The sequence below is a fragment of the Podarcis pityusensis genome, assembly GCF_964106645.2.
Source record: "Podarcis pityusensis genome assembly, chromosome: 3".
Classification (NCBI taxonomy): Eukaryota; Metazoa; Chordata; class Lepidosauria; order Squamata; family Lacertidae; genus Podarcis; species Podarcis pityusensis.
The window spans coordinates 111572957-111589272 of NC_138026.1; the positions used below are offsets into that span (position 1 = coordinate 111572957).

At 43.8% G+C, this 16316-nt stretch overlaps 1 protein-coding gene across 6 annotated transcripts in view; it reads left to right on the forward strand.

The window, feature by feature from the left end:
• Positions 1 to 16316, forward strand: part of EML6 (EMAP like 6) — a 176275-nt gene that overhangs the window by 95477 nt on the left and 64482 nt on the right. For all 6 annotated transcript variants that reach the window (XR_013984757.1, XM_081000806.1, XM_081000802.1 and 3 more), the window contains 6 exons: positions 4552 to 4652; positions 5359 to 5561; positions 10800 to 10911; positions 11203 to 11330; positions 12272 to 12413; positions 14830 to 14982. Coding sequence is in view for 5 of the 6 variants with exons in the window: in XM_081000806.1 (XP_080856932.1) it covers positions 4552 to 4652; positions 5359 to 5561; positions 10800 to 10911; positions 11203 to 11330; positions 12272 to 12413; positions 14830 to 14982 (839 nt within the window). In the remaining variant the exon portion in view is untranslated. The remainder of the gene's footprint in view (positions 1 to 4551; positions 4653 to 5358; positions 5562 to 10799; positions 10912 to 11202; positions 11331 to 12271; positions 12414 to 14829; positions 14983 to 16316) is intronic.

A 16316-nucleotide genomic window follows, 5' to 3' on the forward strand; every position in this document is an offset into this window, starting at 1 on the left:
GAAAGAGGTTAGTTTAACATCTGGTTTGCTAGTAAAACTGAATTACTGTGTTGCGTAATGATGCATGCCTAAAAAATGTGAGACCAACATGAAAAGTTGTGTGATTGGTGCACTTCATGGCCCTGTTCACACCAACAAAATATGTAGACTCAATTCATGGAGGGGTATTTAATCTTGAATGACATATTGATCTTTTTACCGATCGACACCTGCATGTTCACCAGTAGTCCACCTATGTTCATTCCAGATATTGTTGCTTTGTCCTAACTAGCAAAGGAGGTACATCTTGTTGTTTTGTTTTGCTGTATTCCCCAGCGTTAATAATGGTAATAACATTTCCAGCCTTATATATTATTATTATTATTATTATTATTATTATTATTATTATTATTATACCTGGGGGTCTCAGGGCGGTTCACAGAATAAAATCAAGATATAAAACCGCAAAATACATAATAAAAATAAAAACAACAACCCAGTTACCCCCTTATAGCTTACATTCTTGGTCCCTGCCCCCCATTCTTGCGTAAGTTTGTGATGAACAATATAGATCTTTGCCTATATTAATTGTATACAGAATAATTGTAAGTTGATTGTTGGACCTCTCTATCTCAACCCTTACAAGGGGGAGTTGGGTGAAATTGGGGGGGGGGTGTCATTATGTGAATGGAGGAAACAACTTAAATTCCACCTGTTCTGCCAAAGCAAAATGTTTTGGTGGTAGAAAATAAATAGATTTTCAAGTCTGATAATGTCAGACAACCTCTCCTGGGCCCACTCCCATCTTCCCCATCTCAAATTGGAATACATATTTTTAAATTTTCCATTTGTTGCCTAGGAGTTTATCTGTTAAACCTCGCAAGGGCTAAGAAGCTTTTGTGATTGCCTGAACGCTCGAAGTATTCAGGAACAGTTTGGTCACTTATCTAATTGGTTCTCTAATGGATGTTCTCATTTCCACTATCAAATAGAAGCTTCTCTTTTTATAAAATAAGGACTGCGCCCAGGCAAATCATGGATCTCAATGATTTCTTTCAATGCAGTACACTTGCTTTGTCTATTATTAAGCAGTAGTAGGGTGTGTGTTTTTATCTCCGTATAAAGTATTTGGCTGAAATCTTGCATACAGTTGAACTGTGTTACATGCTGGTTCAAAACACCCCAAAACACCTGAGCTTGAGTCCTTTGCCCTCCAACCAACAGCGAGGGCTGGGTGGGTTTTTGAAACGCACCCCAGGTCCCGTCCCCCCCACTGCTGATAATGGACAAGACATCAGAGTTCATTCAAATGGCAGAGCGTTGACATCCCATTCGGTTAATCTGCTGCATCAATGTGTCTTCTGCAAAGTTAGAATCCCCTTTGAATTTAAGTTTAGTTTTTGAGCCCATACTTTAAAAACACCTCCAGGGACCTTGCAGAACCCAGAGGTGGCAAATGCTCTTAACTTTTTTTACAATGAAAGCTACATTTCTCATGCATGGGCTGCCATATCCCTTTGCAAAGATGGAAAGGCAGAGCCTTTCAGCTCTTCTCCTCCCCATACAACTGCCAGCCTAATAACTTCTTGCAAATATTCTAGCAATATTGTGATGATATAAAACTTTGTGGGGCAAATCCCAGGACCCACTGAAATAACTAACATGAATTAATCAAAATCTATATTTCATGCCTTATTTCTGTTGGCTTTAACTGTTCTTTGAAATATGGTGTTAATTTTTGCCCTTCTAATTATCCATCTAATGTGCTGCAATTACTTATCACGGATCTTCCAGTCCTCCTTCTGAGACTGCTTAAATATTAATAGCAACTTGCTTATCGCCTAGTGGTTTAAATGGTGCTCTTTATAGCTCTCTTAATTAATTTGACCTGTGTCCCCTTTCCCTCTGTTATCTTGAATACATTGAAGCACAGCTGTGTGGGTTTTTTTTACCCCCTTATGAATTACTTTGCCAACCATTTCCTGAAAAATTCTCTCCACATGAAATAGAGTCTGCTCAAGATGGGGAAGATTTGCTGAATAAGAGTTATATAGCATTGTTTCATTTGGTCAGATCCAGTTACTTTCCTGTTAGACTGATATACAGGGGACGTCCGTAATAGTCTGGAACAGCCTTTCTCAACCTGTGGGTCCGCAGATGTTGTTGAACTACAACTCCCATCACCCCTAGCTAGCAAGGCCAGAGCTCAGGGATGATGGGAGTTGTAGTCCAACAACGTCTGGGGACCTACAGGTTGAGAACCACTGGGACTCTGGAGGCTGAGTATCGCCATGATATTTTGTAGCTGTCACTTCTCAGCCTTTTGGCTAAGATCTTGTAACCACTGATGGACTTAAGCGTAACTGCTGCCTCCCATGTTGTTTTTGCTGAGTTGTGACCTCTCTGGGGGTCTGGGCAGTGTTTATGGAGGTCCTGAGCCTCCCAGATGACAAGACCCTCCCCCCGGTCTTTCTGATGTGGTCCAAAGGAAAGCAGAGCAATACATTTGACACCATATTGGCTGCAGGAGTTGCCAGAAGGAGGTGTACAAGGAGCCATCCAGGGAGGAATATGTGTAGGGTTTTACTCCTTAGCATTTTCTTCTCCTGAAGATAGCCCTCAAGTTTGGGATCAGAGTTTTCCTTCTCTAAGGAAGGTTTTCTTTTCCTCAAGAAATTGTTGTGAATAATGCTGAAACGACTTCCTGTAGTGTCTGCCTACTAAACTAAGGATCCATACAGTACAACTCCAATAAATGTCCCCATTCCTGTTGATTCTGTTCCTGTTCATTCACACTATTATTTCTATGATTTGGGGTGGGTATGCTATTATCTCATGAAACAGTGAATACATAATTGACCAGACCCACAATGAGCTTCACTGAGCTCTGCTAACCTGTCAGTTTAAAATACTGATACAGTGGTACCTCAGATTATAGACGCTTCAGGTTACAGACTCCACTAACCCAGAAATAGTACCTCGGGTTAAGAACTTTACTTCAGGATGACAACAGAAATCGTGTGATGGCAGCAGGAGGCCCCATTAGCTAAAGTGGTACCTCAGGTTAAGAACAGTTTCAGGTTAAGAACGGACCTCCAGAACAAATTAAGTTCTTAACCCGAGGTACCACTGTACTTTTTTGCCAGTTACCTTCACAAAGGATGGGAACAAAGAGAGAGCTTTAACTGTGACTGAAGCCGTTATGGATAACTCCAGTTTGTTCCCTGTTCCCTTTTGTTCATTTAAATTAAAACACTTCTATAGTGTCTTTTGTGTGTGTGCTTTTTAAAAAAATCCAGAATTCACAAAAATATCAAAACAGATTCAATAAAATTGGCATTAAAACAAAAGTACAGGAACTAGGAAAGTTTTACAAAGGCTGGATATCAATGACCAGAAATTCTTGGCCAAACATGTATGTTTTTAGCAAGTGTTGAAAACACACTGCAACTGGCAGTTTTCCATGGACTAAAGGTAATTTAGCAGTTTAAGAGAATTAACAGGACTGGAGGAATTCTAAGAGGAGTGAAACTTACCAATATATTTTGATATGAATCCTGTAGAGTAGGCTTCCTCAACCTCGGCCCTCCAGATGTTTCGAGACTACAATTCCCATCATCCCTGACCACTGGTCCTGCTAGCTAGGGATCATGGGAGTTGTAGGCCAAAAACATCTGGAGGGCTGAGGCTGAGGAAGCCTGCTTGTTTTGACGGACATCTGCTTCCTTCCTGCACTTGCTGCATGAACTGGATTCAGCAATATTTAATATGTCATAGATCATATTGATCATATTGAGATGGATCTGTCTTCACTCTGCAGGCTGTGCTAACTTCTCAGAGGATGTTAGAACTCCATTCAGTCATAGCAGATAAAACCAAAATGGCTTGTCAGAGGGACTTAATTCAGACTTTTCCAGACTCTGACCTCGCTTCCAGATGACCTGTTTTTTGACTATTCATCTTGATTCATTGCAAAAAGTTTGCAGGGAGTTTGTGTGACTTCTGCTGTTTTTTGAGCGTTCATTCTGATCTATGCAACTTTGCATCAAGTGATTGGTATTCCATATTCCCCCATCTCCTTCCTTGCTGTGAAAAAATGGAGGGGGGGAGCAGGTTTGTTGCACAAGAGCACCAAAATAGTGCAAAATAGTGACAGTTTCAAGCCCCTTAAGACTACAAGAACCATTTTCATATACCGTATGAGTTTTAAATCTTTCTGTTTGGATCGGCAATAATAGGGATGTAAACCTACAGCAGCCAGAATGTATACTAAATTTCTCTTCAATGTCTGTCTTGCAGTAGCAATGCATAGTACACCTGTTTAGTTGTGTCCTTTTGTTGTAAAACAGGTCTGCTGCTGTCACAACTTGTTAGAGTAAGGCTTGCTTATTGATCAATAAATCCCCATTCAACTCATCTTTCTAATTTCTAAAAAAAATCCCAAAGCAGTGCCTTCTTTTGCATGCATTTTTTAAAAAAAACACACACACATCTCACAATGCACCAGAATCTTTAAATAAAAAATAAATGGCTAGACAACTCATGTATTCTTTACTCTTTAATTCATTGCAGAGGCCATAAAGACAAGATATTTGTAGTGAAATGCAACCCCCACCATGCTGATAGACTGGTAACCGTTGGAATGAAACACCTCAAATTCTGGCAGCAAGCAGGTATTGTGTTGCATTAAGAATGTTTAATGGTTATTGTATTTGTTTAGAAACAAATAAAAATTAGTTTAAAAAGAAAAGAACGTAAGTTATTTCTTCCCCTTGGGCCATTCCATGCTGTTCACAAGTCTGAGCCTTTCTCTTGACCTACCTCTGCTGGAAGTCATTCCTTTAGTCACACCCAGGATGTGAGCTGGTGTGCCCCTACACAACAGATTCCCAGTTAAGTTCCTCTGATAGCCAAAGCAGTTTTTCAAACCACCATACTCAAGGGTTGTTGGCACTCGTTGTGTGAATTGGTGTCAACAGTGTGCAGGGCTCTCAGTTTTGTCAACTAAGGAGTATCTGAAGGTACAGTGGTACCTCGGGTTACAGACGCTTCAGGTTACAGATGCTTCAGCTTAGAGACTCCACCAACCCATAAATAGTACCTCGGGTTAAGGACTTTGCTTCAGGATGAGAACAGAAATCGTGTGATGGCAGCTGGAGGCCCCACTGGCTAAAGTGGTACCTCAGGTTAAGAACAGTTTCAGGTTAAGAACGGACCTTCAGAACGAATTAAGTTCTTAACCCGAGGTACCACTGTACCTTCACAAGGCGTAACAGGGCAGGAGCCATCATTAGGCCGTTCATCTCTCTCACACACGCACACACACACACACACACACACAATTATAATAATGCGTGTTGCTCTGTCATCACAATTCAGGTGGAGGTTTCACCTCCAAGCGTGGCATCTTTGGAAATATCGGGAAGCAGGAAACCATGATGAGTGTTTCGTACGGACGAATAGAGGACCTTGTTTTCTCTGGATCTGCCACAGGAGACATTTACATCTGGAAAGATATTTTGCTGCTTAAGACGGTGAAAGCTCACGATGGGCCTGTATTTGCCATGCATGCCTTAGATAAGGTATGTATGCCTTGCGTCACCACCAGATACAGTGGTGCCCCGCAAGACGAATGCCTCGCAAGACGGAAAACCCGCTAGATGAAAGGGTTTTCCGTTTTGGAGGTGCTTCGCAAAACAAATTTCCTATGTGCTTGCTTCGCAAGACGAAAATGTCTTGCGAGTTCCTGTGGGTTTTTTTTCCTCCCCCCCCCTTTTCCCAAGCCGCTAAGCCACTTATCAGCTGATCGTTAAGCTGCTTATCAGCTGATCGTTAAGCCGCTTATCAGCTGATCGTTAAGCCGCTTATCAGCTGATCGGCTAAGCCACTTATCAGCTGATCGCTAAGCCACTTATCAGCTGATCGCTAAGCCGCTTATCAGCTGATCCGCTAAGCCCGCTAAGCCGCTAATACTGTAGCGCTAATCCGCTAAACCGCTAATGGGCTTGCTTCGCAAGACGAAGAAACCCGCAAGACGAAGAGACTCGCGGAACGGATTCTTTTCGTCTTGCGAGGCACCACTGTATTCTTTGTTTGGCTTTCGAATTTCAAAACCATAGCCACGTACCTATCTCCTTTCATATACCTATCTCGTTTCAAGCTCACCCCATGCACACGCAAAACAGACACAATTTCACGTTGGCATCCTTGGGGTTTGGATGCCCAGGAATCATTTGCTGCATCCTACAGCAGTGATGGGACACGGGTGGCGCTGTGGGTTAAACCACAGAGCCTAGGACTTGCCGATCAGAAGGTCGGCGGTTCGAATCCCACGATGGGGTGAGCTCCCGTTGCCCGGTCCCTGCTCCTGCCAACCTAGCAGTTCGAAAGCACGTCAAAGTGCAAGTACCACTCCGGCGGGAAGGTAAATGGCGTTTCCGTGTGCTGCTCTGGTTCGCAAGAAGCGGCTTAGTCATGCTGGCCACATGACCCGGAAGCTGTACACTGGCTCCCTCGGCCAGTAAAGTGAGATGAGCGTCCCAACCCCAGAGTCGGTCACAACTGGACCTAATGGTCAGGGGTCCCGTTACCTTTACCTTTACAGCAGTGATGCCAGTAGAAATTACTTGGCTGAATCACTTCAAAGTTCTATCAAGCCTTATTTACAGTACAGTGGTGCCTCGCAAGACGAAATTAATTCGTTCCGTGAGTTTTTTCGTCTAGCGAATTTTTCGTCTTGCGAAGCACGAAATCCCATAGGAATGCATTGAAATTCAATTAATGCGTTCCTATGGTCAAAAAAAGTCCAAACAAAGCCAAATTTGGTACAACAAGAGTTTATTAAGTGCTCTTTAAAGTCACACATACTGTAAAGAGCATTTCAAAAATTGAAGGAACAATAAATTAAGTTTCTAAACATGACAGAAAAACATTTAAAAATCAACAAAGTGTACAGTACATTTTCTAAGACTCTGGGGGACAACTCAAAGAAGGTTCCTCTTCCACTCTTTGCTTCTTGCTGAAGAACCCCCTCCTCAACTGTTCCCCCAGCCACCCACCACACAGAAATTCAAATCCAGAAATTTTTTTAAAAAACAGCAGAGTGGCCCAATGGTCACAGAAAATCATAAAAATGCAGAAAAATACCACACAAGCTTCCAGATTCTTGCAAACCCCTCCCCAACACCAAGTCCTTGAATTCCAAACACCCCAACCCAAAATCCAAAAACCCCCAAAAAAGTTTTAAAAGTTTAAAACAAGTTTTGGAAAAGCTTCAAAAATCACCAAAGTCTTCAAAAACCTCAAAAAAGGCTACCACACCGCGTTCTATGAGTTGCTCCTCGAAGTCAAGTCGCAACTGTATTAACGGTGTTAAGAAAAAGGAAACAAACTTGCAAGACGTTTTCGTTTTTCGTCTTGCGAAGCAAGCCCATAGGGAAAATCGTCTTGCGAAGCAGCTCAAAAAACGGAAAACCCTTTTGTCTAGCGAGTTTTTTGTCTTGCGAGGCATTCGTCTTGCGGGGCACCACCGTAGGACAGTTGGAAGATAGGTAGGATGCTTCTTCCTCAGCACCTAGAACTCATTTACACCACTTCTGAGAATGGACACTGGCTGAGATCATAACTTCACTTACCTGGAAGTCCCTTGCTTTACCTAGCTGATTTCCACGGGTCTTCAGTGGTTGTCAAAACATAACAATTCTGAAAATTCTACCTCAGAAGCCTTCGACTTCAGTTTCCAAGGCCACTCAGTTGCTTTTTACCAGTGTCACTTGGATTCACACGTACCACAGTTTCTCTCACATGTCATTTAGAGAGCTACTAAAACAATTTTATGAGGTTTGCAATCTTTGAACTGGCAAGCCAATTGCTATTATTTTGAATTATCTGGCTTGAAGAATTCTGTGAAAGTTTTAGCGCGCCATGGTCAAAGGGATGGAAAACTGGGAGGGGGGTACCCTGTTAACAGCAACTCTGCTTATCAATTCTAGCTTTTAAAAAAGAACAACATAAGTGCCTGTCTTATACCATGCCACATAATCAAAATATACTCGGAGTTGAGTGTTGATTTCATGCTCTTTATTTCAGCTCATGGTAAACAGGGAGTGAGTGATTTCCCCCCAAACCCCTGGCTATATATACAGTGGTACCTCATACGCTTCAGGTTACATACGCTTCAGGTTACAGACTCCGCTAACCGAGAAATATTACCTCGGGTTAAGAACTTTGCTTCAGGATGAGAACAGAAATTGTGCGGCGGCAGCGCAGCAGCAGCGGGAGGCCCCATTAGCTAAAGTGGTGCTTCAGGTTAAGAACAGTTTCAGGTTAAGAACAGACCTCCGGAACGAATTAAGTACTTAACCCGAGGTACCACTGTACATCATTTACACAATGGGTCCCGCGTGATTGGCTGATTCAACTTCCCTCCTGGAGCCTGACTGGACTGCTCCTGCAGGCCAATCCGGTTGCAGATTCACTTCCTCCTGAAGCCGGATTGGGCAGCTCCTGCAGACCAATCAGGTTGCTGCCTTCTAGCATCCTACCTGCCTATTGTTCTAGGATCCAAGCTTAGTAAATAACAATAATGTAACCCACTATTGTCTACACTGACTGGCAGTGGCCCTCTGGGGTCTCAGACTAAGATTTCTCTTGCCACCTGGTCCTTTTAACTGGAGAAGCCGGGGGCTGAACCTAAGTCCATTTGCATGCTATACATGTGCTGTATCACAAAGTGCCTTTGGAAATCAGATGGGCTTATTGGAGCTGGTTGGCTCTAGTTACACCTGGGGGAGGCATTGTCATTGATAGGTGTTTCCATCTATTAAAGGCAGTTGGGATGATCCCGCCTTAATTCCCTCTGGTCTTGACCTTTTGCATCCCCTGCTATCCTCCATGACTCAGGCGCTTTGCTCTGCTAACCAGCTTCTGGGCTGATGGCAGGATTTTAGGCAGCCTTCATACATTTGCCCCCTAAAGGGCCCTCTCTGTAGCTCTTGGTAGGTCTCAAAGTTAAGGACAGGACGTAAGAAAGATGCTAGGTAAGGTGTTGTGTAAAAGAGGAGTGTCAGCAGGCGAACATCTCTCTGTCACTGTGGCAGAAGAAGCTGCAACTTGTTCCATATGGTTCTCATTACTCTACTACTATATCCCAAAGCAAATTTGGACAGGCTGCCACCAGTTCACGACTGTTTATTGTTTCGTTGCCACGATCATGAGCTTTTTTCTTAGATGCACTCGTTTCTTTATATAGATATATAATTTTTATTAATTTCATTTAACAATCCAATCATTTCACATTAATTACTCCAAATTATATCAATACATATCATAAAAAATCCAAATATTTTGCCAAATTTTAATTTTTTGTTGGGGGTACCCATGTTTCGAGTTCCGAGAGGGTCCAATCATCTCATATTTCTGCTGCTTTAATATTTCACAAGTCTCATCTTCCACTCTTCCTGTTGTTATCATTTTTCTTCTTAATAACCTCTGAGTTGTTTCCACAAGCAAGATGAAGCAGGCAATATTATGTTTCTGTGTGGGCTTATACGTTGATCCAAAAGTCTTATTCGCTCAGCAAACGCCATTTCGACAGTTCCGATGAAATACAGTCTAGCTTCTGCTCATTAACTTTCCCAGACCAGTTGCTCCATAAATCAGCCTTTTCAGGGGGGATAGTGCCATAATCCAAACAAGAAACAAAGTAGCAAAGCAGTGGCTCACCCCCCCCCCCTTTGACTGTAAATCTCGCAACAAGGTCTGTCTCATAATGGCGGATCCCGTTTTTTTAACTACGTCATCATAAAAGCCTTCATTTCCTTTCCAAATCTTTCACAAAGCAAAGCCTTTAATTAATCTTTATTTCCACACAGTTTATTTTCCAGTCTCACTTGCTATAAATCAGTGTGACAGTTCTTCTAGGGGAGGGTTTGTTAGGTAAACATGTTAAAGAAGAGAGAAGTTTTTTTCCCCTCCCCTTTCCGTTCCGTTTCAACATACCGACACAGCTGTGATTCTTTGCTGTGGTCTTCTGTTCAATCCATCCCATCACTCTTAACTTCTCAGGGTCGATTTGATTTGCAGAGAAAACATCCTCTCCTTCCCTCGAAACGTGAACTTACTTTTTATATCTAATTATTTTATCTTAAGCAATTCAACTAGGTCGCGCTCAGAAGCAGCGTCAGGGAGATCCAAAGCTCACACGAGGGCTTTCCGTCCAGTGCCCCCACCCCCTCCTTCTTTCGAACTCGGGGGTGATTTATCGGCATCCACGGACGAGGCTGTGTCTCCCCATCCCCTGGGGAGACCGCGGGAGGCTGATTTACTCCCATAATCAGCCCCTTAATTACCTTGTGTGAGCCAGAGAGATGGTAATGTTGGCCATCTTCCAAGGCGCCCCTAGCGGCCCCCCCTAGATGCACTCGTTTCAACCCTGGTCCACTTCACATTCTTTGGATTAGTCTTTATTCCCACAAATCTAACCGAAGACTGCGCTCATTCTCTGGGTCTCAGACACCCTCACTGCGGTCGGTGCTTGTGAGGTTGTGTGCCACAGAAGTGGGAATGCGCATGTGTGACAAAATAGTACAATAATGTGCTCAGTACGTAAAGCAGTCTTCATTCTGTAGTCCAGTTGCATGTGTGCACATCTTCTTCGTCTCTAATGTTAATGCATTAAGTATATATATAGACTATTGTATTTTAATAATAGACTATTGTATTTTAATATTCTGTTGGAAGCAGCCCGGAGTGGCTGGGGAAACCCAGCCAGATGGGCGGGGAATAAATTATTATTAATAATAATATTTACTTTTGTGCAGGGCTTTGTGACAGGTGGGAAGGATGGCGTGGTGGCACTTTGGGATGACACGTTTGAGAGGTGCTTGAAGACATACGCCATTAAAAGAGCAGCATTGTCGCCTGGCTCCAAAGGTATAACCTCATACTTGAGTTTGGTGAGAGACGCCTTCCTGCAGAAATCCCTCCCCAGAGTCTAGGCAAATTGGCAAAAACCTAGGCAGTCTGCTTAAGCATCTTCCAGAGCCACCATCATCTCTGTATTGTTCTGCAAGTAGGGATCAGGGAGCAATTCTGTTTAATTCCCATTTAAAGCTTAATCAGCATAATTTGCACATTCCAAAACAATGTGTGAACCGAAGCACAGTCATTCTTCAAAAAATCCACACTCTTCTGAACGTTCCTTCCCTCTAATCTAATCTCCAGGGTTGCTGTTGGAAGATAACCCGTCCATTCGTGCCATCACCTTAGGACATGGGCATATACTGGTGGGAACAAAAAACGGGGAGATTCTTGAAATTGATAAAAGCGGCCCCATGACTCTGCTTGTGCAGGTACTATGACTTCCAGCATTTGTACACTTGCTTACTTTCACGTGATCTTCACTTTGGATTGCTAATTAATCTCCATCTACCTCACTCTCTTTTCCTTTACAGTCGGATTGCTTTGGCTCTTGGTGTGCAGATCAGTTTGTTTTCAGAGTTTATAAGTTGCAAAGTAAAATGTTTCTCAAAGTTCCTTTGTTTTGGTGTTGCATGTGTTAATGGCTGCTCAGGTTTTAATCACAAAAAATATCAGAAATATATGGTACCAGCAATAGACTTTAGGAAGAGGAAAAAATGGGAGAAGAATGATTATGAATAAAATAGCAAGCTTTGTGCACTTTTGAATGGGTGGGGTTTTGTGATTTTGATAAAAAGGATGGTTGCCTTTTTTGTTGCATTTGGAATCAATATGAAACAAATGAGACAGTAAATATGAACGCATCTAGTATGGTTTAAATCAACTAGATTAATATTGTTTATTATAGAACTGGAAAATCAACTATAATAAGCAAGGCAAAACAAAAACAAAAGCAACCCATCAGAATACACAGTTGGTTTTGTGCTTCTCAAGTAGGAATGTGGGGAGAAATTCAGTTCACCACACTTAAAACTGAACTTACTTAATTTTCACTTTCCAAAACTCCTGGAATGCATTCTGTTTGAAAACCAAGCTACCACTGTATAGAGAACACTCTAGGATGTGTGGCAGAGCACTTTCTGACCATGTGGCTAGGTTCAGGCAGAAATGTCCTAAATGGTTTATGAAATCACAGGTGAGAAAAGAGGAGAATAAATGGGAATTACAGGGACCCTTGTTGCCAGAGGATGAGTAAGCAACACAGTAAAAAAAACAAACCCACAACGCTCTTTCGAAAGTAATCCTAGCTTGGAATTGAAGCATAAATGTACATGATTTTCTTTTGTAAACCACTCTTTTTCTGTATAAACAGGGGCATATGGAAGGGGAGGTCTGGGGTCTGGCAGCGCATCCCCTCTTACCTATCTGTGCAACAGTGAGTGATGATAAAACTCTGAGGATCTGGGAACTTTCCTCTCAACACCGTATGCTGGCTGTGAGAAAGCTTAAGAAAGGTAACCTTCCTTTAGTCCTATATATGCTATCAAGACAGCACCTTTTTACTATCCTCCTTTGGGTCAGGCCCCACACCACACCCAGCCTTGCACTTCACACCTGGAGCTGCTACTTTTAGGAACTGCTCAGTTTTACAACTGTTCGCATGCATAGTTGTGCTCCTTCTGGGTAGTTTGTCCATCTTTGGTCCCCACCCTGCACTCAGCTCTCACCTGTGACCCCTAGAAGCTGTCAGCGTGCAACAACGGCCACACCCCGTGAATAGCTTCGACTGACCGGCTAAACCAGTTGAGGGTTTAAGCTGATGGGTCTCAAACCTTCCGTGAGTTAGGGACTTCCCTTGTATGCAAAGACAGACTCTGGCGGATTGAGCAGACAAGACCAAGAGTGGGTCCTGTCAGGAGTTCAGCCTGCACTCGAGTAGGACCCTGGTAGAGACACATGCCTGACTGGCATGTTCTCTCCCTCCTGGTCAATCGTTTGGGGGCATCAAAAGCTTTCTTCATCCTGAACATCACAGCGACTGATGCCAACCGACACCGGCGCACTTAGGGATCTGCAGAGTTTGCTCATTTTGTGTGACAGAACTCAGCATTTTGGCTAATCTACTTTATTTACATATAAACACACATGGAGCACTGCAACATGGCTCCCTCTCTCTCTAGCATCAGACAACAAAGAGAAAAAGAACAAAGGACAATAGTCCCACTTCACGGAACACAGTAACACAAACATCCTGTCTTCGTCACTTCCCACTCTGTGGAGTCAAAACATATACCGTCATGTGAAAGACAAAAATCCCATGACTGCAATCATAGATCAGGAATTCTAACAGGTCCAGTGGTCAAGAGAGCAGTTTCTAAACATGCTGTAGAGGGAAGTGAGAGGCAGATGGAGCTCATCAACCTGGGAAGGTAGCTCATCTAAGAGAAGGCAAACTCTGGTCCTAGACTTCCACTGTCTTGTGGCTTGTATTTGAGAGAAAACCTTGAAACATATTCAGAATGGAGTCCCTAAAATGGTTGGATGGCGCCTCATACATTTCCAAGCACAATTCAAAGTGTTGGTGCTGACCTTTAAAGCCCTAAACGGCCTCGGTCCAGTATACCTGAAGGAGCGTCTCCACCCCATCGTTAAGCCCGGACACTGAGATCCAGTGCTGAGGGCCTTCTGGTGGTTCCCTCATTGTGAGAAGTGAGGTTACAGAGAACCAGGCAGAGGGCCTTCTTGGTAGTGGCGCCCACCCTGTGGAACACCCTCCCATCAGATGTCAAGGCAATAAGCAATTATCTTATCTTTAAAAGACATCTGAAGGCAGCCCTGTTTAGGGAAGTTTTAAATGTTTAATGCTGTATTGTTTTTAGCACTCGATTGGGAGCCACCCAGAGTGGCTGGGGAAACCCAGCCAGATGGGCAGGGTATAAAAAAATAGATTATTATTATTATTTATTCCAGCAACTCCTGCAGCCAAGCTGGTTCAAAGCATATTGCTCTGCTTTCCTTTGGACCACATCAGCGAGGCTGAACAGGAGGTCTTGTTGCCTGGGCAGCCCAGGACCTCCATACATACTGCCCAGGCTTGCACCCGAGTTGGTCACTTCGGTGCTGCTAGCGCAGCGGTTTGATTTCACCCCCGGCGGTGCACTCCATTGTCTCTCAAGTCAGATGCATGCAGTGGCATAGCGTGGGTTGTCAGCACCCGGGGCAAGGCAAGTAATTTGCGCCCCCAACCCGTGGATTTGCGCCCCCTAACCCGTGGATTTGCGCCCCCTAACCCTAACCCCCAGATGTTGCACCCGGTGCGGCCGCCCCCCCCTGCACCCCCCACGCTACGCCACTGGATGCATGCCAACAACAACATGCATAGTTATTTAGGGACACAGGAAGCTTTCTGACACTGCGTCAAACTTTTGGTTCTTCTAGCTCAGTGTTGTCTACACTGACTGGCAGCAGCTCTCCAGGTTTTCAGGCAGCCCTACCTAGAGTTGTCAGGGATTGACCTTTTGCATGGAAAACAAATGCTCTACCACTGAGCTGCAGCCCTTCCCCTAGGACACTGGCTAATTCTAAGATGCTGATTACTGTATTTTTTGCTGTATAAGACTCACTTTTTCCCTCCTAAAAAGTAAGGGGAAATGTGTGTGCGTCTTATGGAGCGAATGCAGGCTGTGCAGCTATCCTAGAAGCCAGAACAGCAAGAGGGATTGCTGCTTTCACTGCGCAGCGATCCCTCTTGCTGTTCTGGCTTCTGAGATTCGGAACATTTTTTTTCTTATTTTCCTCCTCCAAAAACTAGGTGCGTCTTGTGGTCAGGTTCATCTTATAGAGCGAAAAATACGGTAATCTGCATTGACTGCTGCCTTCCTTGGCATCGAAGCGCTAAACAGAAACTCTCTCTAAATGTCTTTTTTCCAGGAGGACGGTGCTGTGCCTTCTCCCCCGATGGGAAAGCCTTGGCTGTTGGGTTGAACGACGGGAGTTTTCTGGTAGTGAATGCTGATACTGTAGAAGATATGCTTTCCTTCCATCACAGAAAGGAAATGATCTCTGACATCAAATTTTCCCGAGGTGCAGAAGAAATAACTTCTTAATGAAAGGCTTTTTACCATGCGGTGTTACAAAATACCGAGTTTAGCCAATTATTTTCCTCTTTGGGTTTCTATGAAAATTGGGGAAAATCGAAAACTGCACCATCCTTTTTCAAGAGAGATGTAGCAGCAGACTTTGGGGAACCCAAAGATTTGCAGAAATGCAAAAAGTCTTTAGGGGAAAATCCTAGTGTGGTGTAGTGGTTAAGAGCGGTGGACTCGTAATCTGGTGAACCGGGCTTGCGTCTCTGCTCCTCTACATGCAGCTGCTGGGTGACCTTGGGCTAGTCACACTTCTCTGAAGTCTCTCAGCCCCACTCACCTCACAGAGTGTTTGTTGTGGGGGAGGAAGGGAAAGGAGAATGTTAGCCGCTTTGAGACTCCTTCGGGTAGTGATAAAGCAGGATATCAAATCCAAACTCTTCTTCTCCTTCTTCTAATGAGAAATGACTGTGCTTAGAACACTGACTGACTGGAGGCAGTGAACAGAATGGAGTGTATTAGAAAAGGGCATGACTGGCTGGGACCCTGAACAGAACACTCCATGCTGCAACATTTTATTGCAGGTCCCACTTGTTCCTCCAGCAGGTAGACCACAGGCCACATCCTATTTCTCAGCCCTCTCCAGCAGTTAACTCTTCCCCTCTATGCTTTATTGTCCCCGATGTTTTCTCTGCAGTTTGTAGTGGCGGGTGACATCTCAGTTCCTCCCAACTGTCACGTTTCCTTGTAATAAAACATGCACACGCATAATGTTGCAAGGAAACTGCTGTCGGCATGAAGTGAAACTTGCATGTGAAAGACTCTGGTGCAGTGGGTGGGAGGGGTATATGAATTATTATTATTTACAAAGCCCTAAAGAGCCTCGGTCCTGTATACCCGAAGGAGCGTCTCCACCCCCATCATCCAGCCTGGACACTGAGGTACAGTGCCGAGGGCCTTCTAGCGGTTTCCTCCCTGCGAGAAGTGAGGTTACAGGGAACCAGGCAGAGGGCCTTCTTGGTAGTGGCGCCTGCCCTGTGGAACGCCCTCCCAGCAGATGTCAAGGCAATAAACAACTATTTTACTTTTAAAAGACAACTGAAGGCGGCCCTGTTTAGGGAAGTTTTTAATATTCAGTTGGAAGCCGCCCAGAGTGGCTGGGAAGACCCAGCCAAATGGGTGGGGTATAAATAATAAATTATCATTATTATTATTATTATTATTATTATTACAATTTATTACATTTGTATACCGCCCTTCATCCAAAGATCGCAGGGTGGTTTGCAGCATAAAAATACAAAACGAAAACAAACTGAGTAGCACTGCATTACC